Here is an 18,218-nt window from a genome sequence, read left to right as displayed (position 1 = left end):
GGGCTCTAATTCCCACCAAGTCTCAGAGACAGCCAATCTTATCCTCCGCGGTATCCCCCTAACTTGAAGATTCCCTTGGAACAGGGGGAGAGGGAGTCATTTTGAGGTCCCCTAAAAAGAGGGGTCCAGCAGGCGATACCTTCTTCTCCTCTTGGATTTGGAAAGCCCAGATTGCTTAGTTGGAAACCGTGTGCACCCCTCCCACGCACATACAAATTCCAGTCACACGTAAGCAGCTGGCCCTTTCAGGTCTCTGTGGACCAAGGTCATCAAATGACTGGATCCCAGCCCCCATCAATCGTCAATCCAGCGGGCTCTGGTTGCTGGGCCCCGCTCCCTTCCAAGAAGTTTCCGTTCGTTTTATTTATTTTTTCCCCCAGCTGGAGGTCCTCGGTGATAGACTCCAGCGTGGATTTTAATTGCCTCAATCAGCAGTCTTTCTCCCCCGCCATCGCTCAAAACCTGGACGGTGTGTCCCGCGCCCCAGCGCTTGACTGCGCAGGAATGGCATGCTCCAGGGCCAGCACGACTCAGTAGGCAGACATTAGGTTCTACTTAGGAACAGAAATGAGCCCTTCGGCGCTCAGAGGCCCTTCCTCCACTGTACCCTCCCCAGCTTCTGAACTGCGCCTGATTATGGCCGGGCGGCTTGGGCTCTTGAGGTTGCAGCGACCTCAGCACCCGCTTAGAGGAAGAGGGCTCGGGAACCTTGTTTTCTTCCCGGCAGCCGGAGCCAGACCTTACGCCAATCGATACACATGTAAAATTCGTCTGGGTCAACCTTCTCGCCTCGCCACACTTTCCCTGGTCTGCAGTTCGCAAAGGGCAGCGCAGGGTCGATCGCGGTAGGACCCTGGACAGCGCGCCGGGGCAGGCGTGGGCAGCTATCAGCACAGGACGCTGACTCTTCTGCACGCGCGCCCCTCTCGCACTCACTCTGACTCAAGCTCAAGTGTACTGTCTGCCTCGCACCCTAAGATTCAGCTCCCTCTCTCTCCCATTTTTTTCTCCTCCGCCTCCACATCCATCCCTCTCCTTCAAAATCTCTCTGGCGCTTTGCGCTTTTCCAATCTCCAGGAAGTGAGGAGCCCTGGGACCCCTTCCCCATTTAACCTCTGGGGCTTCCAGAGCGTTACCACATCCCAAAGCCCCGACTCTAACACAAGCGCGCACACGCAGACACGCACGTTTCCTGTCCCTGTGTGACACCCACCCTCGCCGCGCGTCCGCACCAGTCCCCGCGCAGTGCCCTCCTCCCGCCACACACTCGCAAGCACGCGCGCGCAGGGTCGAGCCTAAGGCAGCTCGCCCCGCAACCCGCACTCAAGACCTGCTCCAGTCTCGCGGCGCAGATGGCATCTCCCGGCTCCAGCTTTTGGTCCTTCGGGTCTGAAGATGGCTCCGGGGATCCGGAGAACCCTGGTACAGGTAGGAGAGAGTGGGGATCTGCAGCTGGCGAGCTTTGTAGGTGGCCCGGGGTTTTTGCGGGGCTCTAAGAAGAAGGAGGTTTACCGCCAGCAACAAGAAACTTCTTTGAATGCTTTGCACTGCTCTCTGTTGAGTCCTTGTCCACCCAAGAGCCCAAAACCCCAAGAGCCCCACAGCCCTTTGTCCCCCAGCAAGATGCCCAAAGAATGCCAGACCCCTTCTTCCTAAGGTTAAGAGAGCTCCTCAAACATGGGGGCATCTCCAGAACAACGAATTCGTGGACCTGGGACACTGCATCTTGGTGTCTGGATCCTGGTCTGGGACCGAGTGGCGATGGGGAAGGGAAAAATAGGAAGGGGAGAGAATTGTTCGTCTGGAAAGAGCTTGCGAGGAAATGGACAGCCTCAGTATCTAGGAAAATTAGCTCAAGAGAGGCAGGGATGGGAATTCTTCTGAACCCATCCGCACCTGCTAGGCAAGTGCAAAGGGCCGGGTGTGGGCTTCTCCTTTGGAAACAAATAAATGACCTGAGGGATGGTCCGGGCTGTTAGGATCACTCTTGCTCCCCGCACCTGCCTGTGCACTGTCCCGGGCGTCCCCTTCCCACACGGGCTTACTGACGTTGTTCACCTGGAACAAAATTTCACGCGTCCATCAGCTGATCTCTTTATGGATCTCTGTCCTCCTGCCTGTCTTTCTTTGCAGCGAGAGCCTGGTGCCAGGTGGCCCAAAAGTTCACAGGCGGCATCGGAAACAAGCTGTGCGGTGAGTGCGGAAGCCCAGGGAAGGCGGGCGGGCAAGGTCTGATGCTCGCGGCCCGCGGTAGCAAAACCGCCTTTTCACCTCTGCCCGCCAGTCGGGGTTTATTGGCGGCGATGGGCGAGGGTGGGAGAGCTGGGCTCTGCCGGCCGCTGACCTAGGCCGGCGATCTGTGTCCTTGACCAGCTTTGCTCTATGGAGACGCTGAGAAGCCAGCAGAGAGCACCGGGAATGTACCCCCGCGGGCCGCCGCCAGGAAGGTCGCCTGCACCTGTGACCGGAAACCCTGCAACTGCCCCAAAGCGGATGTCAACTATGCTTTTCTACACTCAACAGGTAAAGGACCCACCTGGCCCCAGGGCGCCCCTGCCCCTTGCTGTGCCCCACCCAGCTCAACCTTGGCGACGCCAGGCGTTCGCGTTAGGAGTTTGACAGCGGGCGTCCCTATAAGAATTTTCAACTGTACTCGCGAAAAGCTGGGTGGAGTCCCAACTCTGGCCTCCGCGCACCAAGAGGTCTGTTGGGCTGCAGCACCCTTTCCCCAGAGCGGTCCTTGGAGCTGCGGTGGCCTAGGGGCCTGGCGCTCAGGGGTTCGTTGGGGTCTGCCCTATGTTGCTGGGGTTCTCGGGTGGGATTCAATCTCTAGAAGTCCTGCCATTGAATTCAGAATTGCTGAGAAATTTTAGGTCTTTAGATTAGATCGGGAGCGTAATGTGTGACTGTGATTTCACGGGGGAATGATTCTATATACGTGAGACCTGCACGCTAAATTTTACCCCCGTGCGCTTACACAATCTAGCAAACGCTAGCGCAAACACACACACACACACACACACACACACACACACACACACACACACACACACACACGACTTTGTGAACAGAGGACCTTTAACAAGCCTGAGATCCTAACTGTACATATTGCACTTATCCTGGTTTGCCCGAAGGCATTTCGCAAACCCTTGGTAGTGAAATATTTCCGTGAACATTTTAAATGTTCTAGGACAAACTCCTGTCATTGGATAAATGGAGGCACAATCTCTGAAAAAGAAAAAGAAAGACAGCAAACCATGTTCTGAATTGAAATGCAAAAATTAGTTCCGGGAAGAGGAGAAATCATAATTTCTCTCATTCATTCCCTTCGTCTTTGAAAAATGCCTCCCCTTTAAAGAAAATGATCTTCCTACCCAAAAGTTTTTGGTTGTTGTTATCGTAGTTGTTTGTTTGTTTAATGTAAAAATCTCTGGGTTCAAAGAGAAATTGATTGCCTGATCCAGATCTCGCCTGAGTATTTCCATAGTAAAATGGTGTCGTTTTAATTCCATTCTTTAGACCTACTGCCAGCGTGTGACGGAGAGAGGCCCACTTTGACATTTCTGCAAGATGTTATGGACATTTTGCTTCAGTATGTGGTGAAAAGTTTCGATAGATCAACCAAAGTGATTGATTTCCATTATCCTAATGAGCTTCTTCAAGAGTATAATTGGGAATTGGCAGACCAGCCACAAAATTTGGAGGAAATTTTGATGCATTGCCAAACAACTCTAAAATATGCCATTAAAACAGGTATTGTCCAATCAGAAATAATAAAACTCTTTTTTCTTTTACAATTTTTATTTTTTCTATAAAATGTTTTGTTTATGGTTACTGATATTTTCAAAATTGTGAAGATATTTTCCTTTAAAAATATTAATGATTCAAATGATACAAATCAAAAGCACTTTCTGTTATTGTTAATGCATCTGAAGTTGATAATATAAGAAACGTCATCTTAGTATAAATTGTCAGAATTTACATTGCATGCATTTGACCATGGAGATTAACCACTGGTGTAGAAGCAACCATTTGTCAGCAGAGGACAGTAGATGTGACCCAAAATAGAAAGAGAAAGGGAATATACAAATGAAAGCTCAGAAGGCATCCAAACAAAAGCCTGAATTCCAATATGGTACTGGTAATTTCCAAGCATAGAACTAGTCAGACAGGGGACTAACCATATTATATAATCATTGAACTGGAATTATAACGTTGTGGCATTGTCTCAGCAATGCCGGGACTTCAGATTTGAATTCCAGGTTTTCTCTTATTTTTAAAGAACTACACACACTCACACACACAAACTCACTATATATACTAGCTTAGCAATTCAGTCATATTATATAAGAATGTGTCCTTCATGGGCTTTGTGTGCAGAGATAAAGAAAGGCAGGTTCATGGACCAGGGGTAGGGGAAACTGATATCCTTATGGGCACATCTTTTAAAATGGATTTTGTAGTCTGGATTTGAGCAGTATTCTTTATATTCTATCCAGTTTATAGTCCCAGGTGTAACATTTATTTGAGTGCATTCCAAGCTTTCTTTTTGTCTACACAAAATCAACTGTTTGTAGGTTCTGATTACCCTTCTTGGGTTTTTTTTGTTTTTTTTTTTGTTTGTTTGTTTTTCTTTTTGTTTTTTTTTTTTTACATTGTCTTCTATCATCCTGATACATGGTGGTATGGCACTTCATTAAATCAACAAAAATAAATGCAAATGAATTTCTGGGGAGAGAAAAGACCCGATGAATCTAAATTGATTTGCTTTAAAAAGATTTGCTGGCAAATAAAAAAAATGTGAAATAAAACATAAACATTAATTATCATAGATGTGGCATATTTTATATTGCAATTATTCTTGATGAATTATCAGTATTGTTCTAATCAATGACAATCATATGGAGAATGTTTGTTGGAGGATTTTCAGCTTTTTTGTTTATTTATTTATTTATTTTGTACATCCTTTATACCATCAGAGAAGAAAGATATGCACAGAGAAAGCCTTGGAAAAATGATTTGTTGTATTATTTTCCACCTTTGTGAAACTAGAGATTTAGAGGAGGAAACACAGAGAAAGAAATTTAACTTGTTGATTTCCATCAGACCATGGACTATGATTTTCAAAGTTTTATTAGCTATCCATCAATTAACATTCCTGGAGAACTCACAAGTGGTATATACACCAGTCATTAAAAGATGTTCCTCCCCCACCAGCATTTAATACACCTGTAGGTGCTAACCTGAGCAATACTTTCATGTTATTTTTGTTTTACCCATGCCCCTTACCTAATATTTAGATGTTAGTAGTAAATTGGTGTCTATTGACACAAAACCAAAAGAATATATACAGTGTTTTACATCTTCATCCTTGAAAGCTGATGATGTTCGAAATGCAATTTAAAGAGTTGAGATAATGGAAATGCAAGTCAATGAAAGTAATAGTTCTATCAATGTTCCATTTAGCATCAGGAAAAATAGGCCAATTCAATACTTAGAATTTGCCACAATGCACATGAAACTGTTTGTCAAGTGTTAATCTGTTGCATTTTAATTTAAAGTTTAGATAAAAATCTGATGGGTGTAGTTGGATTTCTAAGTAAAGCATATCAATACTAATCCAGTATCTCAAAAATATTCATATCATTTGTAGTCTTCTGGCCTTCTCTTCCCAAATAGTATTTCAAAAAATTAACAACAGACACCTTCTCTCTTCAACTGGCAGATACTTATGCTCTGGCATACTTGTCAACCAGTACTATTTAGGGTCTCCATCAAAGTAGTTACCTTGCCTGCTACCATCCAGCATTTTCATGATCCTTGGAAGATTCCTTCAGAAAATGCTTGTTATCACCTGGTTTCCACTGAGAGTCCTTAGCTGACTTCCACTTGGGCTCCAAGCTTAAAGAGGAGGTAGGGACAGTGGGGAAATTCATTCAAACAAAGTCTGCATGTGTTAATATTTTTTTTAAATGTTGCAATAGGAAACGTCAGTGACTAACAGAATTCTGGAATAGTTAGCATTTGCAAGGATTATTATGGTGGGGCTAGAGATGGTAAGTGAGGATAGTAGGGGCTAATGTAGTCTTGAATCTTTAATCAAGTCATCAGACAAAGGGAACTGAAATATCAGTAAATGAGGCTGCCCTTGTGTGGGTCACTACTACACAAAGAGCAGTTTGAACATCTTTGGTCCCTTCTCAACTGATTGTGAGCACCAAGTCGGAATTACCAGAGGCTGGTAGTTCAAAGAGTGTGTGCATCCTTCTGGGTTCATTTGCTGATCTGTAGTGAATGTTGCAGTGCCTGGAGCAATCTTAATCTCATATCACAAATGGTCGCTGTCTCGCTAGCTGCACGAGCTGTGCATGCCCACAAGATTCTCTTGTGCAGCCAGACCTAACTCACATGCACGTTGATGGGGCAGCTGGATGCCCAGGGCTGCTGGGACAGCCAACAGGTTCAGAGGCAGGTCTCTAACACTTCCAGAGAGCCCTGTCTGCATTCACTAGGCAGCCCTAGGAGGTAGCTTGTAGGGGCCGCAGGTGGTGAGCAAATGTCATCAGGGGAATATTTCTGCCAGAAATCAAAAGGACGTGCTGTTCTCACCTGTCAAACTTCACCCCTCCATATTTTCACATTATTATCAGTGAATGAAAATTTGGAGGCAGGAGAGATTCAGGTGAAATAGCAGATCAAGGTCAAATAACATATATAGGGAGGCAAAGCCAGCAATGGAAGCATCCAACTTGTGTTCATAGTGGTCATCTGGGTGGACTGGTCTTCTAATATCCAATCCACAGCACATACCTTGGAATCCCTTTCAGTTTTATGCAGAGGTTTCATGCCAAATTTTCCACAGAGTTGATTGCTGTGTGATAATAGTCACCAGGCTTATCTAGGAAATGCATGCACTTGGGAAGTAGATTAATGGATTGATTTGCTAATCCTTAATAATTTCCTTACTCTAGAAAACTGGCTTAGGGACAAAGAAATGAAGGGGCATCAGGAGGGAGAAATAGGCTGTGATTTCAGCTGTGAGCAGTAATGAAATGAAGAGTCAATGAGGCAGAGAGGAGGTGGGGGTTGTTCCAGATGCCAGCAGCAGCACAGAAAGACTTTTTGCCTTTCCTGAGTGGGTAAACCGATGGGCTCAGCATCAAAGGGCCTGGAAAAGAGCAGAAAAGATAGAAGGGTGCCTCATGTGGCTTTAAAAGACATAAAACAATGTCATAGAATGAACAACAGATGCACAAATTCCAGTCTCTCTAAACGTGCTCTTTCTCAGCTCCTATCTTCTCCCGGTGTCTAACTCTCTAGCCTCATGCCTGGGAGTGATAAGAAAGCACCCTGTCCAGGAGATAAGCTATGCATTGCTTTTTGTGCTGGCTTTCCCCATTGCTTTCCTTTATCTTGTTTTGCCTGTGCTGGTGATGACAGACTATCACATCCCCAGGCATCAGACAGGTGTCCAGTAAGTGGCAGATACCTTTTAATCAGATGCTATTTCCATAATTGTTCATCTTCCAAAATTTTTGTTGCTAAGCAAAGCACAGACTTATCGATGGGCTTTTTATGGGCCATGATGAGAAAACACAATTCTAATGAAAATTTTATAGTTATATTTTTTAAAATAGCCTCAGGAATATGTGTATGTCAACCCATTTAGAGAATTTTAGAGAAATCCAGAAGTTAATTTGATAAGCCTTTGCTAATGGACTGGTCAGTTCATTGAATACATCTTCATGTATCTTGTTGACAAGACAATGATGGTGACTGCATTCAGCTTTATTTTAAATCTCAACTACAAGAGAGCTCTGCTATTTATAATCAAATATTCAGACAGAGAAGAATTGACAAGAATTACCCGTGCCATCTTTCTATGCTCATCACCTTTTGAATCCAGGGCAAATCCCTCAGCAGTGTGTTCCATTTTCTCAGTTTTGCCCAGTCATTTGTAATCATCAGCCATTTGTCACTGATATTATTATGAATGTTGGCATGCCTGGCAGATGTCATGGTATGACTGATTCTCAGAACAACTCAACAAAATAGGACTTTCAGCAGCATGAATGAGAATAAGAGTAACCTGTCTTTGAATTGCTTTGAGTTGCAATAACATTTTAGTTTGCAAATAGTGTTGAAAGCACGGGAGGACAATACCTAGTGTCCAGATTGCAAACCACATTTGTTGTTTTTTGTAGGGCATGTTTAAAAGAAAATTTTCAGAGTGTGTTTTAAGAAATACTAAAATCCCAAGTGGCCTCTGTGGTTAGAGGCAATGTTCTTTGTGTGCATGTGTATGTGTATGTTTGTGGGCACATAAACGTGTGCATATTGGGTTTCTGTGCATTTCCCATTACTGAAGAATCTTTCAAGATTCTTTAGTTAGAAAAAAGTCATGAACTTGAGAGACCTTTATTTTCATTGAATGCCATCCTTATTCTGCTATCCCATTTTACATAGGGCATCCCAGATACTTCAATCAACTTTCCACTGGATTGGATATAGTTGGATTAGCAGCAGACTGGCTGACATCAACAGCTAACACTAATATGTAAGTAGATAAATACGGTTTTGTGTAATCCAGGATAATTATTAGTGAGAGTCCATCATCTTTACCTCTTACTTGAAAATCTCTTTTTAATAAGTAGTCTCTAAAATAGTGATACCAACTTCAGGAGTATAGGAGCGTTTTTACTCTTTCTTAAAAAAACAGTCCTGATATATCTTGATGCAAACTATACATATATTTTAATGTATAAAGGGGGCTTATTTTGGTGTTTTGGATTTATAATTACATATAATGTGAAAGAGAAATGAGATCAGATATTGTTTTGACACAGTATTATTCTGCTCTTCTTTATTCAACATGATAAACCACCCTTGTATATTATGCCAGTAATTAAAGCTCTTAACATTAGGACTACAGAAAAATGAGCAAACCTTTTGGAATAGCTTTTAAAAAGAATTTTCTCTCTGCTTAATGTTATAATCAAAATATTCTGTGAATGTAAGATTGGAAGAGGAAAATCATTCTGTAGATATTGTAGTGGTAGATTATTTCTTTGAGTTACATACATAAAATGTGGCTATTTCTACATTTCAGGTTCACCTATGAGATTGCCCCAGTATTTGTGCTATTGGAATATGTCACACTAAAGAAAATGAGAGAAATAATTGGCTGGCCAGGGGGCTCTGGCGATGGGATATTTTCTCCTGGTATATGATATTCCACCTTTTCTTTGTGTTTTTTTCCTCCTTATATGCCTTGTTATAAACCTAAGAAATTAAATATCTAGTTCATAATTCTGCTTAGGTTATGTAGACTGTTGATCAAAAGGAGTGTGGCTAAATGTACAGTATCATTGAACATGCCTACATGATACCTACACTCTGTTTTAACATTAGTTACTTATGTTCAAAAGAAGCATAAACAAAGATGATATTTACCCAGTACTTTTCCTGTAATCCTACATGCAAGACTTATGGATAATAGGAACACAGAAATAAAAGTTCTAATAAGGGAATTCACTCTTTGATGCTCTTCTCAGAATTAGTAAAAGGGAAAGAGTGGTCTCATTCAACAAAACATTCACTGTTCAAGGGTGCATAACAAGGCAGATCTATTCAGTAGAGCATAGGTACTGCTGTAGTCTTTGCAATAACTAGAAGGGAAGCTGTTTTACATTAATTTCCAGGAGGGCAGACAGTGCCTGGTGAGATCATTTCTTATAGCTAAAAAAGGGGGATGATGATTTCTTCAAGAGACATCTCATTCCTTTTCTTCATTATCATGCCATTCAGTCTTTCCCATCTTGCTTTTTATAACCAGCCACTGCATTCTAAGCTCCAATGTTTACACCTCTCCCAGCCCAGAGAAAAAACCTGAAACAAAACGCTGTGCCCTTGGTTCACAAGTGTGACCTTGGTTTGTTACAGAGAAGAAATAGAAAGGCAATGGGAAAAGGGAGTTACTGACCCATGGAAAAGAAACCTGGTGTGCAGAGCATTACTTAATCAGTGACAGAGGTGGAGGGCATCAGCAGGCTGAGACAGCCCAGTGGAAGAGGCTGGGGCCACACCTGCCATGGTGTCAAACATAGCAAAGGCCAAGTCCAAGGGAGTGTCAGCAAATCTACAAAAGCAAGTGCATGGTGAGAGTAGGGAAGAGGGGAAGAAAGAAGGAAGGAATAAGAAAAGAAGGAAGGAAGGGAGGGAGGAAGGGAGGGAGGGGGGAGGGAGGGAGGAAGGAAGGAAGGAAGGAAGGAAGGAAGGAAGGAAGGAAGGAAGGAAGGAAGGGAGGGAGGGAGGGAGGGGAAGAGAGAGGAAGGAAGGAAGGAAGGAAAGAGGGAGGGAAGGAGGGAAGGAAGGAAGGAAGGAAGGAAGGAAGGAAGGAAGGAAGGAAGGAAGGAAGGAAGGAAGGAAGGAAGGAAAGAAGAGAAGAGAGAAGAGAAGAGAAGAGAAGAGAAGAGAAGAGAAGAGAAGAGAAGAGAAGAGAAGAGAAGAGAAGAGAAGAGAAGGGAAGAGAAGGGAAGAGAAGAGAAGATGAGATGAGTAAGCAACAGTGACCTCAAGGCTTAAATGAAGCATATTTGCCTGCAAGTTCAGATCTGCCATTTTATTTTATGTTTTTAAGTAGATAGCACATTTTTTCAGGTGCTAAAGGAAAAACGTGTTAGTTAAATGGAAAGGAAAATTAGCCTTTTCTTAAAGTCATTGAACACCAGCTGTGATGAATTTTAAGCTGACTTTTATTTTATAGGAAATTTAGTGTTTTCTTTGGTACTAAGTTTTTACCTTTGCCATCATTGCCTGAAATTGATACTAAAGGCATTTTTCATGAGGAACTCAGTAGGATTAGGAGATCAACATCATTTCTACCTTGATTTCTCCTTCCCTTACATGTTTGGTTGTAAGACTGAGCTGTCCCTGAGATGTTCTGAGAGCATCCTCATCTCTATTTTAATAGCTCCCAGTAATGGGGTAATGGGGAGAGAATAAATGCACCTGTTGACCCTGAAAATTTGACTAATTTGACAGGGAGCCAGGCCTAATTAACCTGGTTGGTCATAGAACCTACATGCCCTAGAAAACACACCCAAAGCAAGATTTCTCTTTGACAGTTTATACTAGGCTAAGTGTAACTCACCCTTCCATCCTCATTGATAATGGGAACTTATCAGGCAGAGTAGACTGAAGCTTAATCATGTAGTTTCTTCCTTGGGGAGTAAAGACTCATATTGCTCTCACCCCAAGATGGAAGTCCTAGAGGTCATGCTATAGTGTAACATAGATATTCCAAAGTTGAAGGGGAAGGGTCAACAGAGAAGCCAAAGGGCAACCTGATTGTTCCTCTAAGGTGTCACAGGAGAGAAAGCATACATAGCATCCTTATTTGCTGATGCTTTGCCAAGTAGCATCTAGCCTTGCTCCTGGGGTTCAAAGTGTCTTATGATTTAAGGGGTAGGGATAGGAAAAGTCGCACATCCTATCTGCCTATGATCTAAAAGTACCATCCCTTGGACTAACTGCAAAGAGTCTATGGCTTGAATACAGAACTCAGCTCAATTTACCTTACACCCCCACCTATACCACCCAGAGGCTTCTCACTTCATGGAAAATCCTTTAAGACTCCTGGAAGAATTGTGCTTATGTGATCTCACCATGGAGGTGATCTCCTTGTGAACCAGAGACAACTAGAGTACTGCCCAGTAGGATGTGAAGGACAAGCACTAAGGGGTGGGGGGAGAAAGCTTTGCCTAGTTACAACTTTTCCTATCCTAGGAGATAAGTGTATGTAGAATTTGTGCATCTGTCTCACACCTGTTTTGCACACAAGGTCCTTCATCCACTCAGGGCTGCCAAGACTGAGCTACACAATGAGGAGTTGAGGGGAAAGGATGGACATTTCTTGTATAACTGTGAAGATCACTTTCTTCATCTACATCTTCCCCTTTCTCTTCTCCCTCTCTTCTTCCCCCAGCTTCTTTGAGAATAATGACTAGAGTAGTGGCTCTAACTGGGAGGTTTTTGTCCCCCCACCCCCACCCCACACACTCAAGGAACACTTGACATTGTCTGTAGTCATATTTGGTTGTCATAACTGGGGATGAGGGATGCTGTGGACACTTGGTGGATAGCGGCCAGGGACAAAGATAAATAACCTATATTCCCCAGGATCTCCCTCATCACAAAGAATTTTGTAGCACAAAATGTGAATAAGTTCCAGGATTGGGAAACCATGAGCTAGATTGAAAATTTCTATCACAGCTGGCCCCTCCATCCAGCATCCTACAGTTAGCCTTTTAGATGGGGTTATCTGCTTGGTGCCGGTTTGACCTGGATTCTGCTTGTCCTGTGTCTCTGGGGTCCAGACCTGCCCTCGTTCTGACTGGTAGGAAGCCAGGATCTGGGTGATGATTGCTCTGTCCCAGGTGGCCTGTCTGGGTCAGAGCCCAGGGCTGGTGAGACAAAGGTCCCAACCCTCCAAGTGCCATTAACCTGGCAGGGAGCCCTCCTGCTCCTCAGCCACCAGGAGAAAGGGCAACTCAAAGCATTCACATCATAGCTGGGCCTGGGGGTATCTCCCTTTGGGTGTCACTGTGCCTGACAGTCTCATGCCTTTGATGCCAGCATTTTCATTTGCATTCATAACAATCTTTTTCCTGGATGGCAAAAATTCTAAGCTTCCCAACAACCCTGGGGAAAGTTTACTTTTCTTTGCTTGTTGATTGAGATGTTACTTATAAGATACAAACCTTATCTTATAAAATCCCTGACAGTTTTAGAACAATGTAAGAAAAGTAGTTCCACACGGGCTTAACATTTCTAGGCTGTGTATTTTCCTATAATTATAAAATAAGACTGCGTTAACGAATACAATTATATTTCCACATTGTCTTTAAGAGTAAAGAACTGTTTGAGATGTGAATAGATGAGTATGATATGAACTTGGATATTTATCCTGAATTCTTTACGAATCATTGATTTAAAATCCACATTGTTAACGGCAGCTTGTTTGTCTCCATTCAAGCACAAGTAGCTATGAATTCATTGGGACCACTGATGCTATGTTCTATGTAATAAAAAATCCAACAGTCCATCTTGATATGATCTTTCTGATTAGATACTTAGTCAGTTGATCTTATAAGTATTGTACCATCATGGCTCTTTGAGTCATTTAGTTTTAACCTTTTACTGACTTGACCAAGGATTTTAGTGCCATAAAAGAAATAGCATAGAGGTTCATCATAACTGACCTTTGGGGAAGGTCTGTCTCAGCATGAACAGAAGTGAAAAGAAATAATTCTTCTCAGGCCAAATGTGCCCTTGTTAGAGCCTCTTGAGTCTGAGGATTCAGTTCAAAGGACAGGCAATAAGGTTCTCGCCTACACCCAAGGAGGACAGTGAAAATAAGGGATGTTGCTTGCGTATGGAACGTTGGTGGTAATGAGTAGAAAAAGTCACTGTGTGTTGCTGTGCCCTGTAGGTGGCGCCATATCTAACATGTACGCCATGCTGATTGCTCGCTTTAAGATGTTCCCGGAAGTCAAGGAGAAAGGAATGGCTGCTGTCCCCAGGCTCATTGCCTTCACGTCGGAGCATGTACGTGTTTCTGTTCTTTCCAAGTTTAAGTTTATGTTCCATAAAAACCTCACTTGAAGGGATCACGCCTGGAAATGCTTAAACCCTGGAGGTTCTCTTTCTGGAAGACACTTCTTAGGAGAGAATGAGGGGAGAGAAGAGCCGAGTGGTACAATGGAGTGTCCTCCTTGTCTCTGAAATTCAAGAAAAACACAAAGATACCACAGAATGTTTTCACCTCTGGTTCCCACGCTTCACTTCTCTGTAACGAGGTTGTGTGTTAGGGGAAGGGACGGAGGGAAGAAGGTAGTGACTATGAGCTCTTTGAATCAGCCATGCTGTGTTCTTAGAATCACGACTTCACAGAACCCTGTTGGTAAGTATTTCTGTGAGTTGATCAGATCAGGGTGCCTTGAGCCATTTAATGTTAGTCTTTGGTTGACTTGATCAGAGGTTTATTATCATGAAAAAAATAACATAGAGGTCTGTCATTTCTGATCTTTGGACCAGCTCTTTCTCAGCCAAGCACAGGCTCCTGCCTATCATCTGGATGCTGATCAGGCAGAGGCCAAGAGCTCTGGTCTTCCTTGTGGAATGCTTGTGGCATTGAACTTCACAGTTCTTCCATGGCCTTTGTTTTAGTCAGCTTTTTTGTGACCTTGACTAAATGACCTGACCAGAATAATTTAAGAGAAGGAAAAGTTTATTTGAGGACTCATTGTTTCAGAGGTCTTAATCCACAGAAGGCTGGTTCCATTCTTCAGGGCTCAAGGTGAGGTAGGACATCATGGAGGAACAGTGTGGCAGAGGGAAGCAGCTCACATGATGATCAGAGAGCAGAGAGTGAGGTTTGCCAGATACAAATGTATACTCCAAAGCCATGCCCCCAATTTCCTACCTCCTCCAGCCACACCCTACCAGCCTTCAGTTACCAGTTAATCCCTATCAGGGGATTAATTCATTGATTGGGTTAAGACTCTCACAACCCAATCATTTCTTCCCTGAACCTTCTTGCATTGTCTCATAGGTGAGCTTTTGCGGAACACCTCACATCCAAACCATAACAGCCTTCAAAGAGTTCATGCCATTCTTCCTACATCCACCTTGGCAATGAAAAAATGTGGCCCAATCTGATCACATAGTCAAACAGCTTTAGGCTGCCTGTCAAGCAACTCTCCCATGCAACACTCTCTCTCTCTCTCCCCTCTTCCTCCTTTCTCTGTCCCTCTCTCCCTCTCTCTTACATGCCAGGGTAAAGCAGAAAGCAAGTTGCTAGCCACACTATAGATGTTTCCCAACTCTCCTGCTACACAGACCCTGCAGTCAACCAGAGCTGCATTCCTTGACAGGTGCCAGATAAGCATTAGCTGCCATGTAATTCATCAAACTGTCCCTTAATGACTTCTGCCCCCAAATAGCCCAGGGTTTACAAAACAACTGTCTTGAAGAAGGCCAAAAAGTCTTCTAATGGCTAGGGAAATGAAAGACAGGGAGGGCAGAGAGAGGTCTGTAGGAAGACTAAGGGCTTCTCAAGGAGATGTTGGTGTGCAGAAGGTGGGAGCCATAGCAGGTCTCAGATCAACCACAGGCTGTTTCTGCTTTCTGTTGTAAATTGGGCGTGTGTCTGTGTGTTCATAACATGGAAACAAAAGGAAAGTTCAGACTGGAAGCCAGTGGATACAGTCTGCTACCATCTCAGTGGCCACGGAATTAAAAGAAACTAATGATTGTTTTCAGTTACATTTGGGAGTTTTGTTAATTTTTTTAAAATGCCCTTCTTCAAAGCATAGGGGTCAAATTTAGCAGAGAAAACCACAGCCTGAAATTACCAAGCATTTTTTCCTTTCTATTGCTGTTGAATCAAATCATCACAAATTTGGTGGCTTAAGACAACACAAATTCATTCTCTTATACTTGTGGAGGTCAGGAATCTAAAATGGGAAAAGCAGGGCTGTGTTCCTCCTGGAGGCTCTCAGGGAGAATCTATTTCCTTGCCTTGGTCCAGCTTCCAAAAGTTGCGTACATTTCCTGGTTCATGGCTCTTCCTCCACCTTCCAATCCAGGAGTATATTGTCTCCAATTTCAATTTCTCTCTCTCTCTCTCTCCCCCACACACACCCCCCACCTTCATCACTATATCTCCTTCTCTGGCTCTGCTTCTCCTGCCTCCCCCTTTCATATATAAAGACCCTTATGATTGCATTGGGCCTACTTGAACAATCTGGGATTATCTCTTATCCCAATATCCTCAACCTAATTGCATCTGCCTTTTGCCATGAAAGGTAACACATTCCCAGAGTTTAGGGATGAAGATGTGGACATCTCTGGGGGTAGAGGAATCCATTTCTCAGCCAACCACACCTAGTACCACATCAGGAGATAATTTTCATTTCTCAGCTTCTTCAAGAGTTAAAAGAAGAATCACAGGGCTGCAGTTGTAACTCAGTGGTGGAGCACTTGCCTAATGTGTGAGGCATGGGGTTCGAGCCTCAGCACCACATAAAAATAAATAAATAAAACAAGGGTATTGGGTCCATCTAAAAACCAAAAAAAATTTTTGGAAAAGAATCACGATATACTTTTTCTTCTCAATTACTATTTCCTTGTAGTGGACCTGGACCCCAAAATAGTTAAATATCATCATACTCTCAGTTTTAAAAAGCCCAGATGATCTTATATCAGGCATCTTTTGCTTTTGACTTCTAAACTATTCCAAGCCCAGAGGAGATTTGTCAAGCAATAAGCTGTCCGGGGCTCTCTACCAGGTGTCTCTGTTTTTTTTATGAGTATTTCAGCCTCACACTTGATGTAAATTGACTTAGCCCATTCCCAAAAGCTCAGTCCCTGGGGTCTGAAATCATTTCACTATACTTTCTTCTCTAGATATTATGAACATGGAGTCTATTCTTTTATTTCTAAGAGAAAGAAAGACAATTTGGGTATACAACCACCATTTGATTCTCCATCCTCCTTCCTGTATCTCTCTTCTCACACATAATTATGAAAGATTGCTTGAATTATGAACTTTTCCTAAAATCCAATATAGGCTTATTTTATTTTATTTATTCATTCACATTGCTGGAGTTCAAACTCAAGTCCTTGTACATGCTAAGCAAGTTCTCTGTCACTGAGCTACAGCTTCCTAGGCTTATCATTTATAACAGGCAAACTGTTTTCCTAATGTAAAATACCTTAAATTGAATTAATATTTGACAGTCTCTAAACATTTTCAATGTATATAGACACTTGTTTGATTCTCCTATCCTTATAAGGCAAGTTTTTTGACTTTTAAAATTGAAGAGGCTGAAGTAGCCAGGTAGGTAGACCCTGAATTAAATGGGATTTCCCAACTCCCGAACCAGTGAAGTTCTTGCCCTGACTAATGCTGTAAAAACTAAACTCAAAGATCAGAGCTTTATGTACAACAGTCTCATCAATTGACCTTGATCCCTAATTGGATTTCCTCCTCTTAATGTGACAGTTATTATTATTATTCCCTCTCCCTACCAAAAAAATCATCCTATTATCTCCTGGACCTAGGCTATGACGGGAGGGCACTTTCCGAACATATCTGAAGTGCTTCCATGTCTCTTTCAACACTTGACCCATACCTTCTGCACAGATGAGCACGTACCAGTGAGTCTTTTCCTTAACACTCCAGATTAGGAAGTGTTAATTTCCCTGATTCTTCCATGATAGGCATGGCAAAAATTAAGCTGATGAGTTCTAGGTTCTTTCTTGAAAGTAGGTTTAGAGGGAAGCTAAGATCACAGATTCACAATTCACATTTATAGCTCTGGGTCCTTTGAAAGTCTAGTTCCTTTGGGCTCTATACCTCAGGCTTTTATGTTCAATTAATTATTTAGTGTCGTTCTTTCTGGCTTCAGGCTAAAGGCACATATTCCTTTGGTCTTTTCCAATAATTCTATTTCCACCTGTTTCAGAAATAACTCTCCGTGGGCTAACAAAAGAATATTACCAAGTCCTTCCTCTAATGCCTTTTCTTTAAACTACATGATGTCGGTCCTTATGTGGTGGGGGAGGTTCTTCCTCATATGGAGAAGGGTCCTGGAGAGGCTGCTGTGTTAATCCAGTGAGGACAGGGAGGCCAGTGGATGAGGAAGTGTCGCTGCAGGGTCTTTATTCCTGTTCTTTGAGAGGCTTTCAGAACCCAAGACTTCTGGAAAATCATCTGAAAGCCTTAGAAAACATGTCCTTGCCTCAGTGCCAGGGACATAAGAAACTCTACATAAATAGTAGGTACTTTTAAAAATGACTTTGTTTTAAAGATTGAAGTAACTAAGCTTCAAAGATGGGGAACGCTTTGCTCCAGGTTTCACAGTCTGTCAATGGCAGAACTGGCCCTAGAGCCTCAATTTCCCACTCATCCAACACCACTACTGGACTGGATGACCAAATGCCCCCTGTAGCTGGCTACTCTGAATCCTCTTGGAGCATCTTGTCCCAAATTCCATTTTCTGCATATTGGTTGTTCTAGTGCTAATATAATTTTTTGACCTATTGAAGCAGTTCTAGTTACTGTTCTTTTTTCTATTCTGAGCACTGAATTTATAACTTGACATGTCTAGCACTATAGAGATGGAGATGATGTTGAGAGACTCTGTAGTCTG

General features: G+C 42.9%; 1 protein-coding gene across 1 annotated transcript in view; it reads left to right on the top strand.

The window, feature by feature from the left end:
- Positions 1-1,029: 1,029 nt before the first annotated feature.
- GAD2 (glutamate decarboxylase 2) overlaps positions 1,030-18,218 on the top strand; it is a 111,794-nt gene continuing 94,605 nt past the window's right edge. Inside the window, exons 1-7 of the mRNA XM_079107811.1 lie at positions 1,030-1,428; positions 2,134-2,193; positions 2,374-2,523; positions 3,520-3,753; positions 8,467-8,557; positions 9,110-9,222; positions 13,493-13,608. Coding sequence (XP_078963937.1) covers positions 1,353-1,428; positions 2,134-2,193; positions 2,374-2,523; positions 3,520-3,753; positions 8,467-8,557; positions 9,110-9,222; positions 13,493-13,608 — 840 coding nt within the window. The 5' untranslated portion in view covers positions 1,030-1,352. The remainder of the gene's footprint in view (positions 1,429-2,133; positions 2,194-2,373; positions 2,524-3,519; positions 3,754-8,466; positions 8,558-9,109; positions 9,223-13,492; positions 13,609-18,218) is intronic.

This window comes from Sciurus vulgaris, assembly GCF_902686455.1.
Source record: "Sciurus vulgaris genome assembly, chromosome: 12".
In the NCBI taxonomy this organism is placed as follows: Eukaryota; Metazoa; Chordata; class Mammalia; order Rodentia; family Sciuridae; genus Sciurus; species Sciurus vulgaris.
Note: the sequence above shows the minus strand (reverse complement) of the source record. Positions and strands in the feature narration are given on the sequence as shown.